The sequence below is a fragment of the Clinocottus analis genome, unplaced genomic scaffold (assembly GCF_023055335.1).
Source record: "Clinocottus analis isolate CAN_PGR_092001 unplaced genomic scaffold, fCliAna1.0.p SCAF_8, whole genome shotgun sequence".
NCBI classification, from domain to species: domain Eukaryota; kingdom Metazoa; phylum Chordata; class Actinopteri; order Perciformes; family Cottidae; genus Clinocottus; species Clinocottus analis.
The window spans coordinates 14,219,490-14,237,804 of NW_027176240.1; the positions used below are offsets into that span (position 1 = coordinate 14,219,490).

General features: G+C 41.8%; 2 protein-coding genes across 2 annotated transcripts; one reads left to right on the forward strand and one right to left on the reverse strand.

Moving 5' to 3' along the window:
* Positions 1 to 332: 332 nt before the first annotated feature.
* Positions 333 to 8,259, reverse strand: LOC137779533 (calpain-1 catalytic subunit-like). Its single transcript, XM_068567404.1, has 22 exons — positions 8,138 to 8,259; positions 6,892 to 6,909; positions 5,685 to 5,931; positions 5,060 to 5,129; positions 4,837 to 4,955; positions 4,606 to 4,739; positions 4,338 to 4,506; positions 4,113 to 4,196; positions 3,915 to 4,000; positions 3,707 to 3,781; positions 3,302 to 3,462; positions 3,011 to 3,192; positions 2,554 to 2,765; positions 2,419 to 2,458; positions 2,236 to 2,301; positions 1,933 to 1,990; positions 1,588 to 1,652; positions 1,381 to 1,449; positions 1,228 to 1,306; positions 1,003 to 1,116; positions 849 to 907; positions 333 to 768 (listed from the first exon to the last, which is right to left on the reverse strand). Exons 3-22 carry the CDS (start codon positions 5,928 to 5,930, stop codon positions 742 to 744), a joined length of 2,115 nt encoding a protein of 704 aa, XP_068423505.1. The 5' UTR covers position 5,931; positions 6,892 to 6,909; positions 8,138 to 8,259; the 3' UTR covers positions 333 to 741.
* A 3,094-nt stretch (positions 8,260 to 11,353) lies between these two features.
* LOC137780111 (calpain-2 catalytic subunit-like) lies at positions 11,354 to 18,224 on the forward strand. The gene is made up of 21 exons (XM_068568452.1): positions 11,354 to 11,590; positions 12,050 to 12,119; positions 12,314 to 12,432; positions 13,688 to 13,821; positions 13,928 to 14,096; positions 14,185 to 14,268; positions 14,355 to 14,440; positions 14,529 to 14,603; positions 14,775 to 14,935; positions 15,020 to 15,189; positions 15,283 to 15,294; positions 15,436 to 15,647; positions 15,855 to 15,891; positions 16,163 to 16,228; positions 16,321 to 16,378; positions 16,478 to 16,542; positions 16,681 to 16,749; positions 16,847 to 16,925; positions 17,588 to 17,704; positions 17,795 to 17,853; positions 17,933 to 18,224. Exons 1-21 carry the CDS (start codon positions 11,354 to 11,356, stop codon positions 17,954 to 17,956), a joined length of 2,103 nt encoding a protein of 700 aa, XP_068424553.1. The 3' UTR covers positions 17,957 to 18,224.
* Positions 18,225 to 18,315: the final 91 nt, after the last annotated feature.

The window sequence follows — 18,315 nt, forward strand, 5'->3', positions numbered from 1 at the left end:
CATGTGATCTTCTGTGGGTCACACTCATGTAATCATAAATACAATGAACAAACTGAGAAAATATGAACCATTAGGGGAATTTTTTTTAATTTGAAGGCACAACATACACTCAGTACACAAAACACATGAATGGTATACTTTTATTAGCTGTTTATAACATCATGGCGTGACGTATAAGGCAAGTATTGTGTGATCCCTGTAAATGTCCCTTGAGTGGACTGAAATGTAGTATTTCTCACAAATATGAGGCAACTTCCAGAGCATCTTCCTCAAACTAAAAACTCAGTGCAAAAAAAAACAAAATAAAACAAAATAAAACTAAACAAATTCTATGCGTTTCTAGGCAAAAGAGATTTTAATAAGTTTGAAATTAGGACACTAGTGAATTTACTGTTAGTAAATCAGTTGAAACTCATACATACAGAAAGGCTGAATCCACTTGCAACGAGCCAGATTACAGTGTCTGATAGTGGTCATGCACAGAGTCAGAGACATGCTGTTTTTACAGAGACGACAGATCTATGTGGCACAATAACTGCTTCATACTGCAGGTTTGCATAGTTTATTAAATTTGTTTGCGAGACACTTGGCTTGATTGGACTTTGCTTACTGTTATACAGCTATTTTTGTATCTTACATAGGCTGAGGTGGGATGTGTAAGGTTGATGGATCATCGGTTCATCGCAATCTGCAGGCACTGTGCCTTTACCTTATATCTCACTCCAGTGAAGAATGCCCTCTTCAACCACACATTGTCAGGTAAAGCCACTGGAAATACAAGCAATACAATTAGTTAAACAGAAAGACGAACACAATGTATTGAGATTTTGTTTCTAAACAGAACTCACTTCTGTGACATTCATTTCAGCTTCTCCTGATCCCTCCTTGTCAAACTGCTGGAAAGACCCTGTTAAAAGTTTCACAATTAATACTTTTACTGGTATTCAAGTCTGCAAACACACAGTATACATTGACAATCGCTTCTGGGACATAAATACTCACTAAACATGGCTTCAAGCTTGACCAGGCAGCAGATGAAGTTGTCAAAGTCGACCATCTCGTTCTCTGCATACCGGGCCACCAGAATCTGGTTCAGTCTGTTATTGAGTTTGAAACCTGACACAGGACAACAATGTTAAAGAATTAAAAGAACATGTTGCACTTCCTAATCTGTGTGTGTGTTTGTACAGCGAATGATTGTAGAGCTGATAATTAAGAAAATTATACCTGCTGCCTCCACAGCAAGACGCATCTCATATGAGCTCATGGCCCCTGACTTGTCAAGGTCAAAATCTCTAAAGATGACCTGGAAGACAGAGAAAACAATTTAAATTGAAAGACTCTAAGTGGGAATATTGTTCCTTTGACGTTAATAATTACCAGCCACTTTCGGATTTTGTTCCAGAGGACCTGGAACTCCACCAGGCCTAAACGGGCACTACCATCTTTCTGGCGAGCGCAATGTCAAGGGGCGAAACCACATACAAACAAACAGTCACAAGCATGTTCAATGCATGTTTTTTTTGTTTCTGATGAAATTAATAGAACAATTGTGACGCATTCCTGCCTGTTAACTCAAGAGGATACATCCATCAGGTTGACCATGGTCCTGCATGACTCCATACTGAAGCCATCAGTCTTCAGATCTTTGTCTGAAATAGAAGAAACACTCTAAAAGTCCAGGAAATTAATGTTCTACACCAAAAGTATCAAACATACAGCTGATGAATATAGCCATAGAGAGACAAACGGACATCTCAGAAGAACGAGAAACATTTTGAAGTGTTGTTGTGTATTGGTTAATATGCAACGATTTTACTGGTCTGGCCCATTTGAGATCAAATCAGGCTCAATGTGGCTCATGACCTAAAATTAGTTTCACATCTTAGTGAACTTGAAGAATTGTAAAATAAAAGTCAACAGAAAACTCACGCCTGGAGACAACTCGGTTTAGAATGGTCCGAAGCTCGTGAATAGAAATCTCCATGTCCTGAAAAAGCACAGACGACAAGAGGAATAAAGACTTGATTTACTTTGTTTTCCTCCCCATAAAAAGCTGATGCCACTGTGGATGTTTTAAGCTTTTAGATGTTATTTGAAATATCACTAAACATAGAAAAATAATACCACTATTATCACGACCAACATTATAATATGCAAATCATTTGAGTCGTGTTAGCAAGTATAGATGCAAACTGAGATGCAAAACGAGACCGATCTGTTTTTCAGACTTACCTCTCCTGATAGCTGGGCGAACATGGACTTAAAGGAGTCATCAATGTCATCTTCAGTTATTTCATCCTGTAGAAAACCACAAATATAAAAGGCATTGGTTTATGATCAGACTCCGTGTTATGTTCTACTACTCATAGAGACTAGGATGTACCATTTTAGTTTTAGTGTCTCACTGATACGTACATCATCTCCTAAATCAGCAGAAATTTCATCATCCAGTTCTCTGCGATGGACAAAAACATGAGCAGGAGATAAACATTTATACGAATGATAAATACTCAAATGACACGAAAATCACATGCAAAAAAACCCACATACTCTGTTTCTGACTGCTTCTCAGTGAAGACTCTGAGGACAAAGTCAGCCTCCTTACTGGGCTCAAAGGTGGAGGGGACGATGAGGTACTCTCCAGGCGGCAGGCGAAGCCGCGTGCTCACCTCTCGCAGGTTAATGAAGGTCTCCGAGCGAGCGCACGATGAATGTTTCAAAAAGAAATCTTTCTTCAAATGGACATTCTGGCAGCCTTTGAACTATCGGCAGGAGGGAACAATACGGAGGTTGAGATGCATGTGCATGTGTTTGGGTCCATTTGATTGAAATCATATATACTACTGACACCTGTTTTTTTTTTAACTAACATGATGAGCAGTGCTGTAAAATATACATGAATTACCTCTTCTGGAATCTGCAGAAAAGAAAGGGAAAAAAAAATCATTCATGAGCTGAGAAAAAAACTCAACCGTGAGAAGGGCAAAGAGACAACGCTGGTTTTCACCTCTCTTCTCACCTCATAAAGAGCAAAGCCAATCGTGTGCATGTCCTGACCCTGGCGCCGATATCTGCGGCGGTCCTTTTGCATGAGAGCTACTAGAAAACTGCACGCCACCTCATCATCCTCTGGGTCATCATCCTCCTCCAGCAACGTGATCTTGTACTGAGGGTTGATCCAAAATGTGTCTGCACAGACGGTGCACTTGTGTTAGCCTGTTTCCTAGTCCGTGTCTTATCTCCGTCAGTGTGTACACTTAAAAGGCTTTTGGTGCGAGACCGTTCGGTCGGGACTCACTGGGATGGTTCCTGCAGCCTCCGGCGGTGCTGCCTCTCCTCCACGCGCCGTAGAACTTGTTGGTGTTCCAGTGGCCGAGACCGTCATCACACAGAGCGTCAGGAGTCAAGTTACAGATCTCTAGCCGAGAAAACTGCCTCTTGAATTCACTGAAGGACATCCTGGAAGATTCAAATAAGGGTTCAGAAACCTGAATGCAACCGTTTCAGAATAGTTGGACATTTTGGGATAAAGACTCATTCATGTTCTTGCAGAGAGTACGGTGGCCGAGTGGTATCAATCTTCTCATGTAACTCTCTGCAGGGAAGTGAATAGGTGCATTTCCCAAAATGCTAAACTAGTCCTTTAAAATACCAACAGTACATACAATCGCTCTACGGTACAACAGCACCTGGGACGTCTTACCAGAACTCTCCGTCTTCCATCTTCAGGTGCAGGTCCTCTTGTTCAGACGCGTCAATCTCATCCCATTCAGGTGAACTGCACACGCAACAAGACAAATAGACTGGGATAAACATTTAGAAAGAGATTTAAGGCTCACAAAGCAAGACGGTAACTAAACAAAAATAGGGATGGAAAAATACTGAGTAAACTAAGACATGTATTAACTCACTTGTCACTCCAGGCACCAGTCCACTCCACCTGACCCCAGGGGTTACGTATTCGGATCAGGCGTTCCATGTTGCCGCGGAAGTTAACCTACATAGCGCACAGTTATATTTGTGTAGTTGTAGTTAGGGGCCACTTTGGACCATCCATATTATTTACAAGGGTAACCGATTAAAGACAACAGAGTCATACACAGACAGACCTCCTTCATTCCAGTGACCGAGTAGGCGTGGCCCTTCACAAGCTTCTTGAATGTAACAGCCTCCATGTCGAAGTTACTGGTGATCTGCAATAATATGAAAACATGATTACTTCATTGACTGACACAGAAATAAATAGAAGGGCTTTTACAGTTATTGCTTTCCCTCAAGATGATGCAACAATGATCCACATGTGTTGGTGGTGTGCCAGCGCGGTCAGCACTTACGTCGATTGAGCAGCCCAGCAAAGAGCCTCTCTCCAGAGCTTTGACTATTATCCTGTGCAGATCTCTGGGAGCACTGCGGAGCTCGTACATCTCAGACACACCACCTGTGAAGTCCTCGAACCCTTCAGTGGTGCTTCCTCCGGACAGAGCCTCATAAGAGCCACACAATCTGAAGCCACAGCAAACACACACTTGTGATTTACAACGTCCTCCGACATGCACTCATACTGAATAATTGAATAACTGCCGAGGCTCTTCTAATACCTACTTGGCGTAAGCCTTCTCCAGGAGGGCACTCCAGAATTCATTGCCCTCAGCAGAATGAACAAACATGAGCTCGCCGTCTTTGACAGGCAGTCTGTCATCGATCACAACATCTACCCATTCGCCGAACTGCCAGAACTGCAACACAGAGCAATAATCAACAACTCAATCAATTTAAACTGCTTGCCTTCTGCTTGATGGGACGTGTAACGTGTGGAGGATGATATCGAAGTACCTGAAAGTGGAAGATTCCAGCATACTCATCTTGGAAGGACTGGCCATGAGGGACAACCCGATGAAGAAGCCTCTCATTCAGGGTGAGAGAGCCGATGGCGGCTAAGAGCCAGCAGTCGCCTGCAAGTGAGATTTAACAATCTTTATCTAATTCTAACCTAATCGATCCAAGTCTATTTTGGCCAAGGCAGATTCAGCATTCAAAAGATTCGACAAGGGCTCACCCAGCGCTCCCTGACAGATGTCAGTTCTGGTGGCACCACCCACAATGAACTGAGGATTTTCTGTCAGTTCCTATGGGAAAAAAATATATATATATACATCTGAGTGAAGACAATCAAACACATCAAAGTGTCAGAATCCAGACGAGTCAACATGTTTCACAATCTACTCTAAAAGGCGACATCTTTCAAACCATTGCTATTCTTGCATCTACACGTCAACTTCCTGTGTCAGTGAAGCACTGTAAACAAATATCAGGAGTGAGGGAGTGGTCAGGGAATGCCACGCGATGCCAACAGCTGCAGTGGTCTGAGAGGTTTCTGTCCTGACTTGTCCTATTCTGTCTGAGTTTGCAGACATGAAATAACACAATGCCATAGGATATGTCTGTGTATGGGATACGTATGTTTATGTGATATGTTTCTCCGACAGTCAGAGCCACGTGCTTGTTGTTGAAAAATGTTCCATGAGCAGCAAGCCAAAGAATGATGAGGTATTTAATATCCTGGTTCAGGTTTAGAATCTGTGTCTTAAAAACATCTCTTCATCTGCATGTGGGTGTAGAAAAAGTACATTTGTTATTGTGTGTCCTACTATCAGTTTTATGCATTGACAGTCCCCACTCACCGTAGGCCTCTTCCACTCCACATCCCGAGTTTTGGAGGAATGGGGGCCGAGCTCCTTGAAGCCCAGCGACGGAGGCTCAGAGGGGAAGTAGGAGTCTTCGAACAGGCAGCCGGACTCCAAACATTCCTGCTTCAGGGCCTCGTAGTCCTGGTTGGAGAAGTGCACAGCCTGCTCCTTGGAGCCCATGCCTTCAGCTCGTAGCCTGTTGGCCTGTATGGTGGCAGATATCCCTCCGCTTGGATCCATACTGGTGTTAGATAAAAATATGGGGCTGTGTGAGTATTCACAGTGCTATAAATAGCAGAGAGCTAATCGGCGGCACACTCTTGTCTAAGGGTTACAGCACAGCAATCAAGTGTGGAAGCGTGTGTAAAAATGAAATTAATAGTAGTGATAAAGGTGTATTTATTTCCTGCATTTGGATTCTACAATACAATACAAAAGTAACACAAAGTTTAGACTTTGAAAAATGAAAGCAAAAAGGCCATTGAGGGAGCTGAGGTAAGGTCTCTGGTACTCCATTTGTTTGTTTATTGAATGTGTAGGTTTAGCAACCTGAGGGGAATTTCACATTCTACAATTAACAACAGCATTGTGGGTATTTAAGGCGATTCATTATTTGTAATCTTTTGAGGCATTAAAAATAATAAAGAAAATAAAGCATTCGGCACGTTCTCCCAGAAATGTTGTTCTGTCAGTGCCCATGCTCTCGTTGCTCTTCACTGGAGTGTTTCTCAAGCTGCTAGCTTGACAGCTGTGAGCGCTAACAATAGCTGTGTTCGTTGTTTAGGTTCATAATTATTTTAGTCTAGCGTACTATTGCTAGTTTCTCAAGAATACCAACCCTAGCTTTAATTGAATAATCAATACGGAAAAACTATAATTAATCAAAACAATTGAGGGATCTTGTTTTTGGTCTCTGATTAAACTCTCCTCAGAGTGGTGGGCCTGCGTTGGTGGGACTTGTGACCTCAGTATTTCTAATGTCCAGGCTACATCCCTGCAAAAGGCAAATCCTAAATGAAACTAATCATATTATAAATAAATGCCCTGCAGTACAAATTTCTGGAAGAAGTCAACATAATTTTAAGCCCAGCAGAGAATTAATAGAAAATGTGAACAGACGAAAAGCTATTTCTGAGGAATGTGACAACACCTTAAACACTACAAAACCCAGGAATAACAAAAGCACTTAGAAATATGATACCTTGGCTGTATAGGCAGGCTGAGAGGGAGAATGAGACAAAAAGAGAGAGCAAGGAGAGAGAGAGAAAGGTCATTCACTGAAGATTTGGCACAGATACAGAGAAAGTGCTTTCTTATTCAAATCGTTTGGATTGAACTGCAGAAGCTTGTGCAGCCCTAATGGACATAAGTGTTCACCACTCAGCGGGGGTGTTTTTCTCCTCCATAAATGCACTTGCTTTTCCATCCGGACAGTTTCACAACTTCCAGTCACGTCTCAAGGGAGAACATAATAGCTTTGTTTTTACTTAGGCTATCCCCGTCTGAATCAGTGAAAGAAAAAACTGAAACGTTGGATCATTGTTTTATATCGCTCCACTGGACAGGAATTCTAATGAAGGAGAAAATGTGGATGCAGCTACAATATATATATATATATATATATATATATATATATATATATATATATATATATATATATATATATATATACACACACACACACACAATGTATTTTAAAAGGATGTGTTGCTGTGCAAAACTGGCTTTGCTTTTGATAGAAACAATTCTGCATGCAAGGACATTGTTTATAGAACCAACAGCTCCCTCCCTCCCTCCCTCCCCTCCCTCACCCCAACCCTGAGGCCTCTCTTGCTGTAGGAATGTCCCTCTGCTAGACAGAGACTACTGCTGGCTAATGACCAAAAGAATATTTCTATGCTTCACGTTAGGGAAAAGCTGATCCATGCAGTCCTGTGGCGATGATGTCATCCATAGGACTTTAACCTCAACAAAGCCCTAAAACAACCAACAGCCTAGCTCTCTGTCAAAACACTGCGTCCCCTCTACCCTAAAGCAGACAGAGTTATGCTGCACATATGTTGGCTACTTTGTGAATTCATCGGCCTGTTACTTGCACAAAAAAGCCACAGCATGTCATGCAGGCTTAGATTGTTTACAGCACCTGTTCAGTGGTACAGTAGGCCTGGCTATTTCTGCGATCTGGCCTGCAGCCTGCCACAATTATTTCTTAACAGTTCATATTTTTACGACACAATCACACTCGTTTTACACCGGATGTCAAAGCTGAATTAAATCTGTGTGCCTGAATACGACAGCAGTCGCCGCGGTAACTCTAATGCAGTTCACTAAATCTAACAAGCCGCACGGTGGCCCGGAGTACAATAAACCCATGAGGCGCCGTTAATCTCGAGATTGCTAAATTACCACGCTATTGGAAAGGAAATGAACAAGACGTCCACACTCACCACCGGTTTAAAGGCAACTAACGGCTCCTTCCCAATGGGTCGGAGATTTGATAATCGTAGAAATCCGTGAAAGGGGGCTGTGGTCCAGAAAGCCGGGGAGCGCAGGTCCAGGTCCAGGTCCAGCCCTCTCCGCCGAGCACACGCACTGCAGGGAGGCCCCGCCCCTTCAGGAGGAGGGGCCACCATCTCGCCCAGCTGCCCACCGCACGGGTCAACGACAAATAAAGTTTCTAAAAAGGTAAGTAATTAGGTACAAAAAAATAGTGCTTTAGTTTTTAAGAGTTTTTTTTTTTTTTACTTCCCAGGCTAAAAATGGTCAAGTGACGCAACCACATATTCGTGAAAAGATGAATAATCTTAAAAAGATAAATAATCTTAAATGTTAAATAACCATTTATACTGTGAAATTACTTGCTGTTGTGACTTTTGACATCTGGTTGCGTAACCTGTAGCTAATGCTAACTAATTTCGATCGCTAGCACTAGCTTTTGTTTTTGCAAGTGACTTAAATTATATACTTTTTAAATACAATAAAAAGTTTTATCAATACAAAATGTTTTTAGCCGAGGGTTCTTCTTGTGCTGAGTGTGTGATAATAAAAAAAATACCAACATGATGCTTCTTTCGTTCAGCCAAGTCGGCAACTACTTTATTTATGTAGCTTTTCACTTGAAACAATTTTCTGCACCTCTTTTTCCGTTTTCCCCCTCCAGAATAAAAGCCCCAGAAACACACTTAAACATTGCTTCCTAGAGCGCCGCCCAAATACACAATACACTAGCTTAAAGCTAATGATTTGACATGAAAAGTGTAACATCCTACCTGTAAGTTAAAAGTAGATATTTTTATCAATATTTCAGAGAGCTCTACAAATATTTTCACTCAGCCACAAATGTCAGTTGGGGTCTTTTGATGATGCAAAATCCTGTTCACTCCTCCACACCACTTCAAAATGAAATTTTTACAGTTGTGTCATCTTGACATTTGAGAACATGAACATTTCTGGACAAAAGTTTTAAAATTATTTGAAAAGCTTACTATTTGTAAAAATTATAAAATAAATACCTTATTTTGTAGCTTTAATAGTTTGATTATTCAGCCAGCCATGCAATATCAAAAATCAAAGGTCACCTGAGGAGAGACAAATACTGCTCCAGATGTTACTATCCTTTGTTTGGTTATAATGCAGCCAGGAGTTTGTGTCCTTCCATATACAATTCAGAAATAATGCAAGTTTTAAATGTGTTATTGAAAAGTTGAGTGGAGCATAAATGTAGCCTAAAATTCAGTGTATGAGTTTATTAAATCAAAATGAAAATGACAATCTTACTGATTACTGATTTTTTTCCTCTGGATTTAGGATTATTGCAGAAAATAAGAACTGTGGCAAACACATGTTTGCTGATTTATCTACAACCAAAGGGACCAAATATCAAAGTCAAAAAGCAATGTACGCATTCCGGTTCTTTGTATCTTTTACTTACACAACAATGAGTGATGGCGATTGCATGCCTGGTAAAAAAAAACAAAAAAACATCAGTAAATGCATAATGAATCATTTGTAATGTCACATAAGCCCTGTAATAATGCACTCTATCAATACTGGCATTACATTATAGAAATACTGAAGCAGACATAAATAAATCAATGAATATCACAGATGGACTGTTGAGAGAGTTTGTAATGGCTTACAACATTACAACTCATCACAAGCTTTCATTACAGTTTTACTGATGTGTTCAATGCTGATCACTCACTGACTACCAACAGTTGTTGTCCAGTCTGTCAGCAAACTGCCTCAAATACCAAGAAAATCCACCAGAATTTGTCTGTTTTTTTCCTGCATGGCCTCCATTTGTTGTCTAATTTTTCCTTATATGAATGAAACAATTAATGTCCTTTTTGTGTATCTCGTAAAAAGAGGAGGGGTTATTATTGGCACTCATTTGTCATGACATGTTCACAAACAAGAGTGTGTACACACAACCTTCATTGGTTTATGACCCACCCTTGCTTCAGCATCCCACAATAGGCAGTGTGGATAACCTCATTATTGTTGTCCAGGAGGGAACTCCATTATGTCTATTGTTTCCGGTTGTCTTTTGGAAACACAGCTCATGTCTGGTATAGAAGCATCAATATCAGCTTGGAAAACAAGAAAATCCAGTTAATCTGCAGGAAGTATTCTTCTCCAGAATGCTTTTGGTTGTGTTGTTGTGTCAGTATATAATTGGCTGAAACAGAGAAAATCTTTTCTTCTTTACTTTTGCAGTAACACAAACTGCATGTGCAGCTCATCGTGCTCGCCTCCATGTCGGATCAGAAGCAGGCACTCTGCCCCACCAGCACTGCTCTGCAGTTTAGTGAGTCCTCTTTAAGCGACAGTTATATTAATTATATTTTCGGTTTTCTATTCTGCGGTAATCTAAACAAGGGTGGATTCACTTCCCTACCTTTTATTCATATCTTCAATATGTGGTGCTTCTAAGGCTCACAGAACAAACAGTGTTGTATTCAGCAGATGAAAAAGCAGTGTCGCTCCAGCATAAACCAGTTTAGACTTAGAACTATTTGACAAAGGAACAGCTTTGTCTGTACTGAGCGTAGAGGATGTAGCTACAGAATAAGGATGCAAAGATGATATGAGCGCAAAGTGCTCCAAAGCTGACTGAACCTGGGTGAAATCTGTTGGGTACAGTGTCGCTGTGTCATTTACAGCCCATTATAATTCTTGCTCAATTTGACACTTGCTTCATTCCATGCTTTTAAGCTTTCTTTCACAACTCTCAGCAGTAAGCATTACATTTAATCCCTTCCAATAACAACAACACTTTTTTTTATCGCTTTATTGTTATAGAACATAACCAAGTGTCTAATTATTATCAGACAAATGTAAGTGTTTGTGTCCTCTATTTTTAGTATGTCCTCATCAGAAAGTCAGAGACCCCCCCCCCTGATCCAAATTGCCTTTAGGCGTGTTCTTGTTTGTATTTCTCCTGTGGCCACAGCCATCTCATTGCTGATTTGCTTAGAGTTGCTGCTGTCTGTTGTTGACCACAGCCAAACCTCCCCTCACCTGTGAGAGCTATAAAGGAAGCTAGGACAAAGACACGCCTGGATTGTGCGCAGCTGATGGAAGGTGAGCTCTCAAGACAACTCAACTCACAAAAAAGGAAATCAGCATCCACGGACTCGACATACATTTGAGAGGTGAAGATGACATCCACGGCAGATCGACTGGCCCATCAGAAGGAGAGGGATGAAGGCATTGGCACTAACCAGAAGGCAGTGAAGTTCTCCAAGCAGGATTATGCCACTCTGCGCCAGCAGTGTCTGGAGCGTGGACGCCTGTTTGAGGACAACTGCTTTCCAGCGGAGCCCAAATCACTGGGTTTCAAAGAGCTGGGACCATACTCACCCAAAACCAGGGGCGTTGTTTGGAAAAGGCCAACGGTAAGCTGCCACTGATAAAAACACACACAGACACCATTGAAAAAGTACACTGAAATATGTCACGAAGCTCATTGTTACACTGAGCTTGATGGTGACGTGTCAGTGGCTATTGTAATTGTTTATTTTACTGAATTGCAAATATTTCCCCTTTTTAAATCAAAAATTGCGGAAGGAGAAGTAGAAGATACTTAAAAAACAGAAGCTAATTACTTTCCCAGAACACTTAAAAGCCACAGAGGGTTAAACTATGCCTCAAGTACTGTACTATCAAGTACAAAACTAGCAGTTATACCGTTCACTCTCGTAATAATCACTGGGAGATAATTTACTTAAATGTGTTGGATCAGAATGGTATTTTCTTCTACCGTCTCAGCAGTATTACAGGACAATCTAAGAAAAGGTTTCTCAAAACTGTTCATGCGTGTTCAACTTTTTGTGACTGTTTGGTGCTCTTTATAGGAGCTGTGCTCAAACCCCAAGTTCATAGATGATGGGGCAACGCGGACAGACATTTGCCAAGGAGCTCTGGGTAAGTGAGGGTAAAAAAGGATGGATTAGAAGGGAACCATAAACATCCCTGTAATGAACCCGGCCTCCACCCATTCTCCCATTAAGCTTGTAGGAGGGAATTATGACATACGTCGTTTGTAGGCACATGCTGTTTACAGCATAAATGCCACATATTGCTCAATCTCAGACCATGTCTCTGTGCTTAATGTGCAGGGGACTGCTGGCTTCTTGCTGCTATAGCCTCTCTGACTCTGGACCAGCGGATCCTGGCTCGCGTGGTGCCCCATGGACAGAATTTCACCGAGGGTTATGCCGGGATATTTCACTTCCAGGTCAGACAGAAGCCTTTCTCATGTGACCAAAAACTCTGACCTTTCAGGTTTTTTGCTTTCTTTTTCCCTTTACTGCTTTCTTTCATTGTCTTTCGACCATGTCTGACCATAGAATGAGGACTTATCAACAATGGAAACTTGTACACTGGTATAGGACAGTCTAACATACTTGAGTACAAATTTGGGAGCAAAATATAAAGTTCCATCTGGTGCTAAAATCAGGCAAAATTCAAAAGCGAATATGTTCTGATCAATTTCAGTTTGTTCATTCAACAATAAATGAGTCAATGCCACAAACATGTTCTACTTGTTCACTTACAAAGCTGATCAACACATCACCATAAAGTATCTAGGAACAGTCCTTGCAGAGCCACCATCAGTTCAAAGTTGAGTAGCACTGCAAACATGAAGATCCTGCAAATTTGAGCTCATACAACAAACCGCATCCCCGTGGTTAATGACAAAAGCTTTGAGTTATTATCTACATTTGTGTTTGATACCAATTTTATAGCAATTAGTGTGATTCGTAGAGCACAGAACAACACTATCCAAGAATCACACAAAAATGGCCTTGCATGAGTTTGTGTTTCAAAATCCTCAATAAACTCCAATATGTTCAGAACTCTGCCGCTCGACTGCTCACCTCCTCCCGCCACCATGAACATATCTCCCCGGTCCTACGCAACCCCCACTGGCTACAGGTCAAATACAGGATAGGCTTTAAAATATTACTCACCACCTACAAAGCCCTAAATAACGGGCCCCACCCTGCCTTTCAGACCTAACTCCCCTCCACGCCCCAACCGGTTGCCTCAGGTCCGCCAGTGCAAACACTCTGAAGACCATCAGGACCGAGCGTCGGACCTGGGGTGACACGGCCTTCTGCTGCAGCCCCTCTGTGGAACGCTCTCCCCATCCACGTCCGTCAGGCTCTCACCCTATCATCATTCAAGCGAGCCCACAAATCCCACCTCTTTAACCTCTCCTTCACCTGCTAACCCCTGCAGCCCACCCTCCACTACATGACTCAATCCGCACATCTTCTCCAGTTATCTTCTTCTTCTTTTTTTTCTCAAAAATGTTCAGTTTCTTTGTTTTGTTTGCTCCATTGTCTTTCTATTTTTAGTTTTGGTCTGCCTCTGCCCTATGTAAAGCGTCTTTTGGTACTTCGAAAAGCGCTATATAAGATTAAAGCAGAATTGTTATTATTATTCTTTGAAATTGAGTTTTCTGATGGGAACATTTTTCTTCTCAGTTCTGGCAGTTTGGTGAGTGGGTGGATGTGGTGGTCGATGACCGTTTACCCACCAGAGATGGAAAGCTGCTGTTTGTCCATTCAGCGGAGGGCTCAGAGTTTTGGAGCGCCCTGCTGGAGAAAGCCTACTCCAAGTACGGATTGTCCCCCTAAATCTTTTGCTTCATCGAAATGGTAATGCTGTGAAATTGTATAACTATATAGTTGGTGAATCTGTCCACATCCCTGTGCGTCTGACAGAGTGAGCGGCTGCTATGAGGCCCTGTCAGGAGGAAACACTATTGAGGGTTTTGAGGACTTCACAGGAGGGATTGCAGAAGTATACACCTTAGACAAAGCTCCAAAGAATCTCTTCCAAATTGTGAAAAGGGCCCTGAGCCTGGGTTCACTGCTCGGTTGCTCTATAGATGTAAGACTTATTTTCATACCGATTTGCATGCTTACCTGCACGCAAACACAACAACCGACATGATCTGAGTGTTCTTTGGTGCTTTCAGATCACCAATGCCTATGAGACAGAGGCGGTTACAGCTCTCAAACTGGTCAAGGGACACGCATACTCCCTCACTGGAGCAGAGGAGGTATACGATTTATCGAAACTATCATCAATAAGCTGTTTTTACTGCGTGCTAATGATGCTTCCCACTGTTGTTGCTCTCTCTCCCAGGTCCATGTCCGAGGCAGGCTGGTTCAGCTGGTCCGCGTCAGGAATCCATGGGGTCAGGTGGAGTGGACTGGGCCTTGGAGTGATGGGTAAACAATGACATTTTAGATCTATTAACCATTAGCTACCATTGTTTAATTCCAGGATATTCATAAAAGCCTGTTTAATCACAATTAGATCCAGTGAATGGAAGTACGTCGGTGAAGATGAGAAATCAAAGTTGAACCATGTGGCTGACGACGGAGAGTTCTGGTAAAAACATTATCTTTAACCTTTCATTTACATGCCAATAAACAGTATTGTAGACATTTTGTCGATGCTGTATTATGGATTGATGATCTCCAATAACCCCAAAAGAACTATTGAGGCTCAGACTCAGGAGAACACAATGCTCTTTGTTGAGAAAAGTGTTCCTCTACTCAGGATGTCCTATTCAGACTTTATGAAGCAATTCACCAAGCTGGAGATCTGCAACTTGACCCCAGACACGCTCATGAGCGATGATGTGGGCCGCTGGAACAACTACCAGTTTGAAGGGATGTGGAGAGTGGGATCCACTGCTGGCGGCTGCCGCAACAACCAAGGTATGAGAGCAACCATGTGTATGTTTGAGCTACAACTTCAGTTAGACTCCGCCATATAAAGGATTGCGCTTCTGTGTGTTTCAGCCACATTCTCGTCCAACCCTCAGTTTGTGGTGCGTCTGGAGGATGTAGATGACGATCCTCTGGATGGGGAGGATGGGTGCACCTTCCTGGTGGGGCTGATGCAAAAGGATGGACGACGGAAGAAGAAGCTCGACCGCAACCTTGAAACCATTGGCTTTGCCATTTATGAGGTGTCTATATGGATAATGTGATATTTTATTTGAAATTAGTGCTCTGTGTTTGATTGATTTTCTAAAATACTTCTGTCTCTTTCCTTGTTACAGGTTCCAGACCAGGTCTGTCACATGCCAGCATCGATCCCTTACGTGCAAAATAGACACAAGTGTGTCACGAGTGTTGTTTGATTGCATTGTGCATTTCTTGTTACCTTTGTGAAGTTCCAGTAATGAACACCATCTTCTCCTGTTAATCCGCAGTACAAAGGCTGCAGCAATGTTCATCTCGGTCCGGAGGTCCTGCTGCGACAGAGAGCTGTGGCTATGAGCAAAACCTTCATCAACACAAGGGAAGTGTGCGACCGCTTCAAACTTCCTCCAGGAGAATATGCAATAGTTCCCTCGACCTTCGAGCCTCACAAGAAGGGCAGCTTTGTTCTCAGGGTGTTCTCTGAGAAACAGGCTGCAACCAGGTATCTGTGTAACAGCAACATGTAGATTACCCTATGTGGGTTGACATTTATGAGATCATGCAGAGTTTAGAGTGTTTTGCTTATACTGCCATCTAGTGGACAAAGCTCAGAGGCCAACTCCTTCATACTCAGTCAAAAGTTCCTGTGAATGTTATTTTCTTACACGCCGACTGAGTGTGCTCAAGCGCTGCATTTTTATCTTTTCAGTCCACTGGAGGTGGACATCAATGCTCGAATGGAAGAGGTAAGAAAACCCGCTGAATACTAATAAGTTGCGCTGATGAATGATGAAATGATTCGCAAGTTTCTAGAAGGACATTCTTTTATTCCCACTTTAGAACTGAGATTCAAGGAAATATGTCTTTTTTAAATACTTAGTGCTTTATTTTTACCTTACAGTATGTTGCACTCAATATTCACCGATATCTGTGAAAAGGCCGAGAATCTGAAAAGCCGACGCCCCTATTTAACTATTTGGCATTTAGTGATAAGACTTATCTGTCTCTTGCTTTCAGGAGGAAATATCTGAGAGTGATGTGGAGCCTCGTTTCAAGGAGCTCTTCAAGCAGATTTCTGGCAATGTAGGTAGAGCAACATGGGCAATGGAAGGACATTACATCTAAACCTTGATTACAAAGTAAAAAACAACGTATATTGTGCACTCTTCAAACAGGACATGGAGGTATCAGTCTTTGAACTGGTTACAATTTTGAACAACGTTGTCTCTCATCGTGAGTACATTGAACTCTTACATATAAGGGCGTTTGGCCTCTTTTGTTTTCATTGATTTAAGAGTTGCAACTCGCTATGTTTGTTTCCCTTCTTTGCAGGGTCTGATATCAAGACAGATGGCTTCAGCCTTGAGACAGGTCGCCTCATTGTCAGTCTGCTGGATGTATCCTATATAAGAAATACAATGTCCTGCCTTTTGGGATATGGATGCATTATAACTATGGAATTGACATACGTGAACGATAAATTGAATAAATAATCCAGGCTGAGCTTTTTTTTTATAAACCTTAACATTCCTCAGAAAGATGAAAGTGCCAGGTTGGGATTGCTGGAATTCCACTCGCTGTGGAGTAAAATCCAGAAATATCTGGTAAGCTTTGATTCCTGCGTTTTGAAACGATCGTTGGCCGTGTTGGAACTAAGGTCTGTATCTGTTCACACAACACATGGTTGCCTGGATCATATAGGAGATCTTCAAGACCTTTGACACAGACAACTCTGGCACCATGAGCTCCCACGAGATGAGAGGCGCAGCCGCTGAAGCAGGTAACAAACATGACCACGAGAGGAATCTCATGCACTAAAACACCGCAAATATCTGCATACTGGAACAATATCAGTGAAACATGTCCTATACAAATCCAAATCCAAATGATTTTTATTTCATTATGACCTCACCTCTTCTAAAAGGCCTCGATGCAAAACTAACATCCTCTGCAAGTATTGTTTTATGGCTTGAAATTGAATAATAATATTTGCTCTCCTGATAAAAATCAAAATGAGCTATTTAGATGTATCCTGCAGACTTTAGTTATATTTGAACAGAGGGTGCCCCTATAGTTGACATGCTTATTCACCAAGTTATGAGACATATTTTAGAAATATGACCTGTTTGTTAGCCCTGTAGCCACACACAGCGAGTGTGTGTGTGTGTGTGTGTGTGTGTGTGTCTGTGTCTGACAGGCTTGATAAACCAGTTAGGTGACTCCCTCCATGCACATTGATTTCATTGATGTCGACTTTGATGCAGGAACAAAACAAGTGGGCGAGGCTGTGTAACATAACCCTCTGGAAGAACCCTTCCATTATCCCTCTGCTAACATCTGGCACTTTTTTCAAAAATGATACTTCAGAAATAGTGCACCTCAACGAAACTGATCTGACACGCAAACATAAGATGAGAAGTGACCGCTGTTTGTCTTCCCCAGGTTTCCAGGTCAACATTTCTGTGTTGCAGGCCATTGTCAACCGCTACGCCGATGCTCAGTACGCCATAGACTTTGACAGTTTTGTGGGCTGTCTCATTAAAATGGAAATGCTCTTCAGTAAGTGTCAGCAAACACAGCATGTATGTCTCATATGAATCTGGAGGCATGTTCACAATACCTGTATTTATATTTCTGTCTCGCAACCAGAAATATTCAAGACTCTGGAGAGAGCTGACAAAGGGAAGATTGAGCTGGATATACAGCAGGTGTGTAAGAGAATAACAAAAGCTCCGGGCTCGTTGGCACCTCTAGATTCGACTTGTGTAACTATGTTTCCTCTCACAGTGGCTGTGCCTGGCGATCTACTGACTCTGGAGACACAACAAGGAAGGACCCTTTCTTCATAACTGCAAGAAGATCCAAGAAGACATTATTTGAATATTCATAAATTAAGTAAAAAACAATGTAAAAGATTTTAGTCATATGTTCCTAATGCTCAAAAAGGTATAACATGTATTTATACATTTAAATGATATTACATGGAGATATGTAACATCACTCAAATGTGTTATTCCATTTTTTTTCAAAGAGCTCCTCTCTTGGATTTCTTTGTGCAGGGATTTTATTGCCAAAACCTTTGTCAAATGATAGAAAATAAAGAACTTATGAAACTATGGCCTCTGACTTTCAGTGTTTATAAAATCTTGCACATTTCAAACATTAAAATG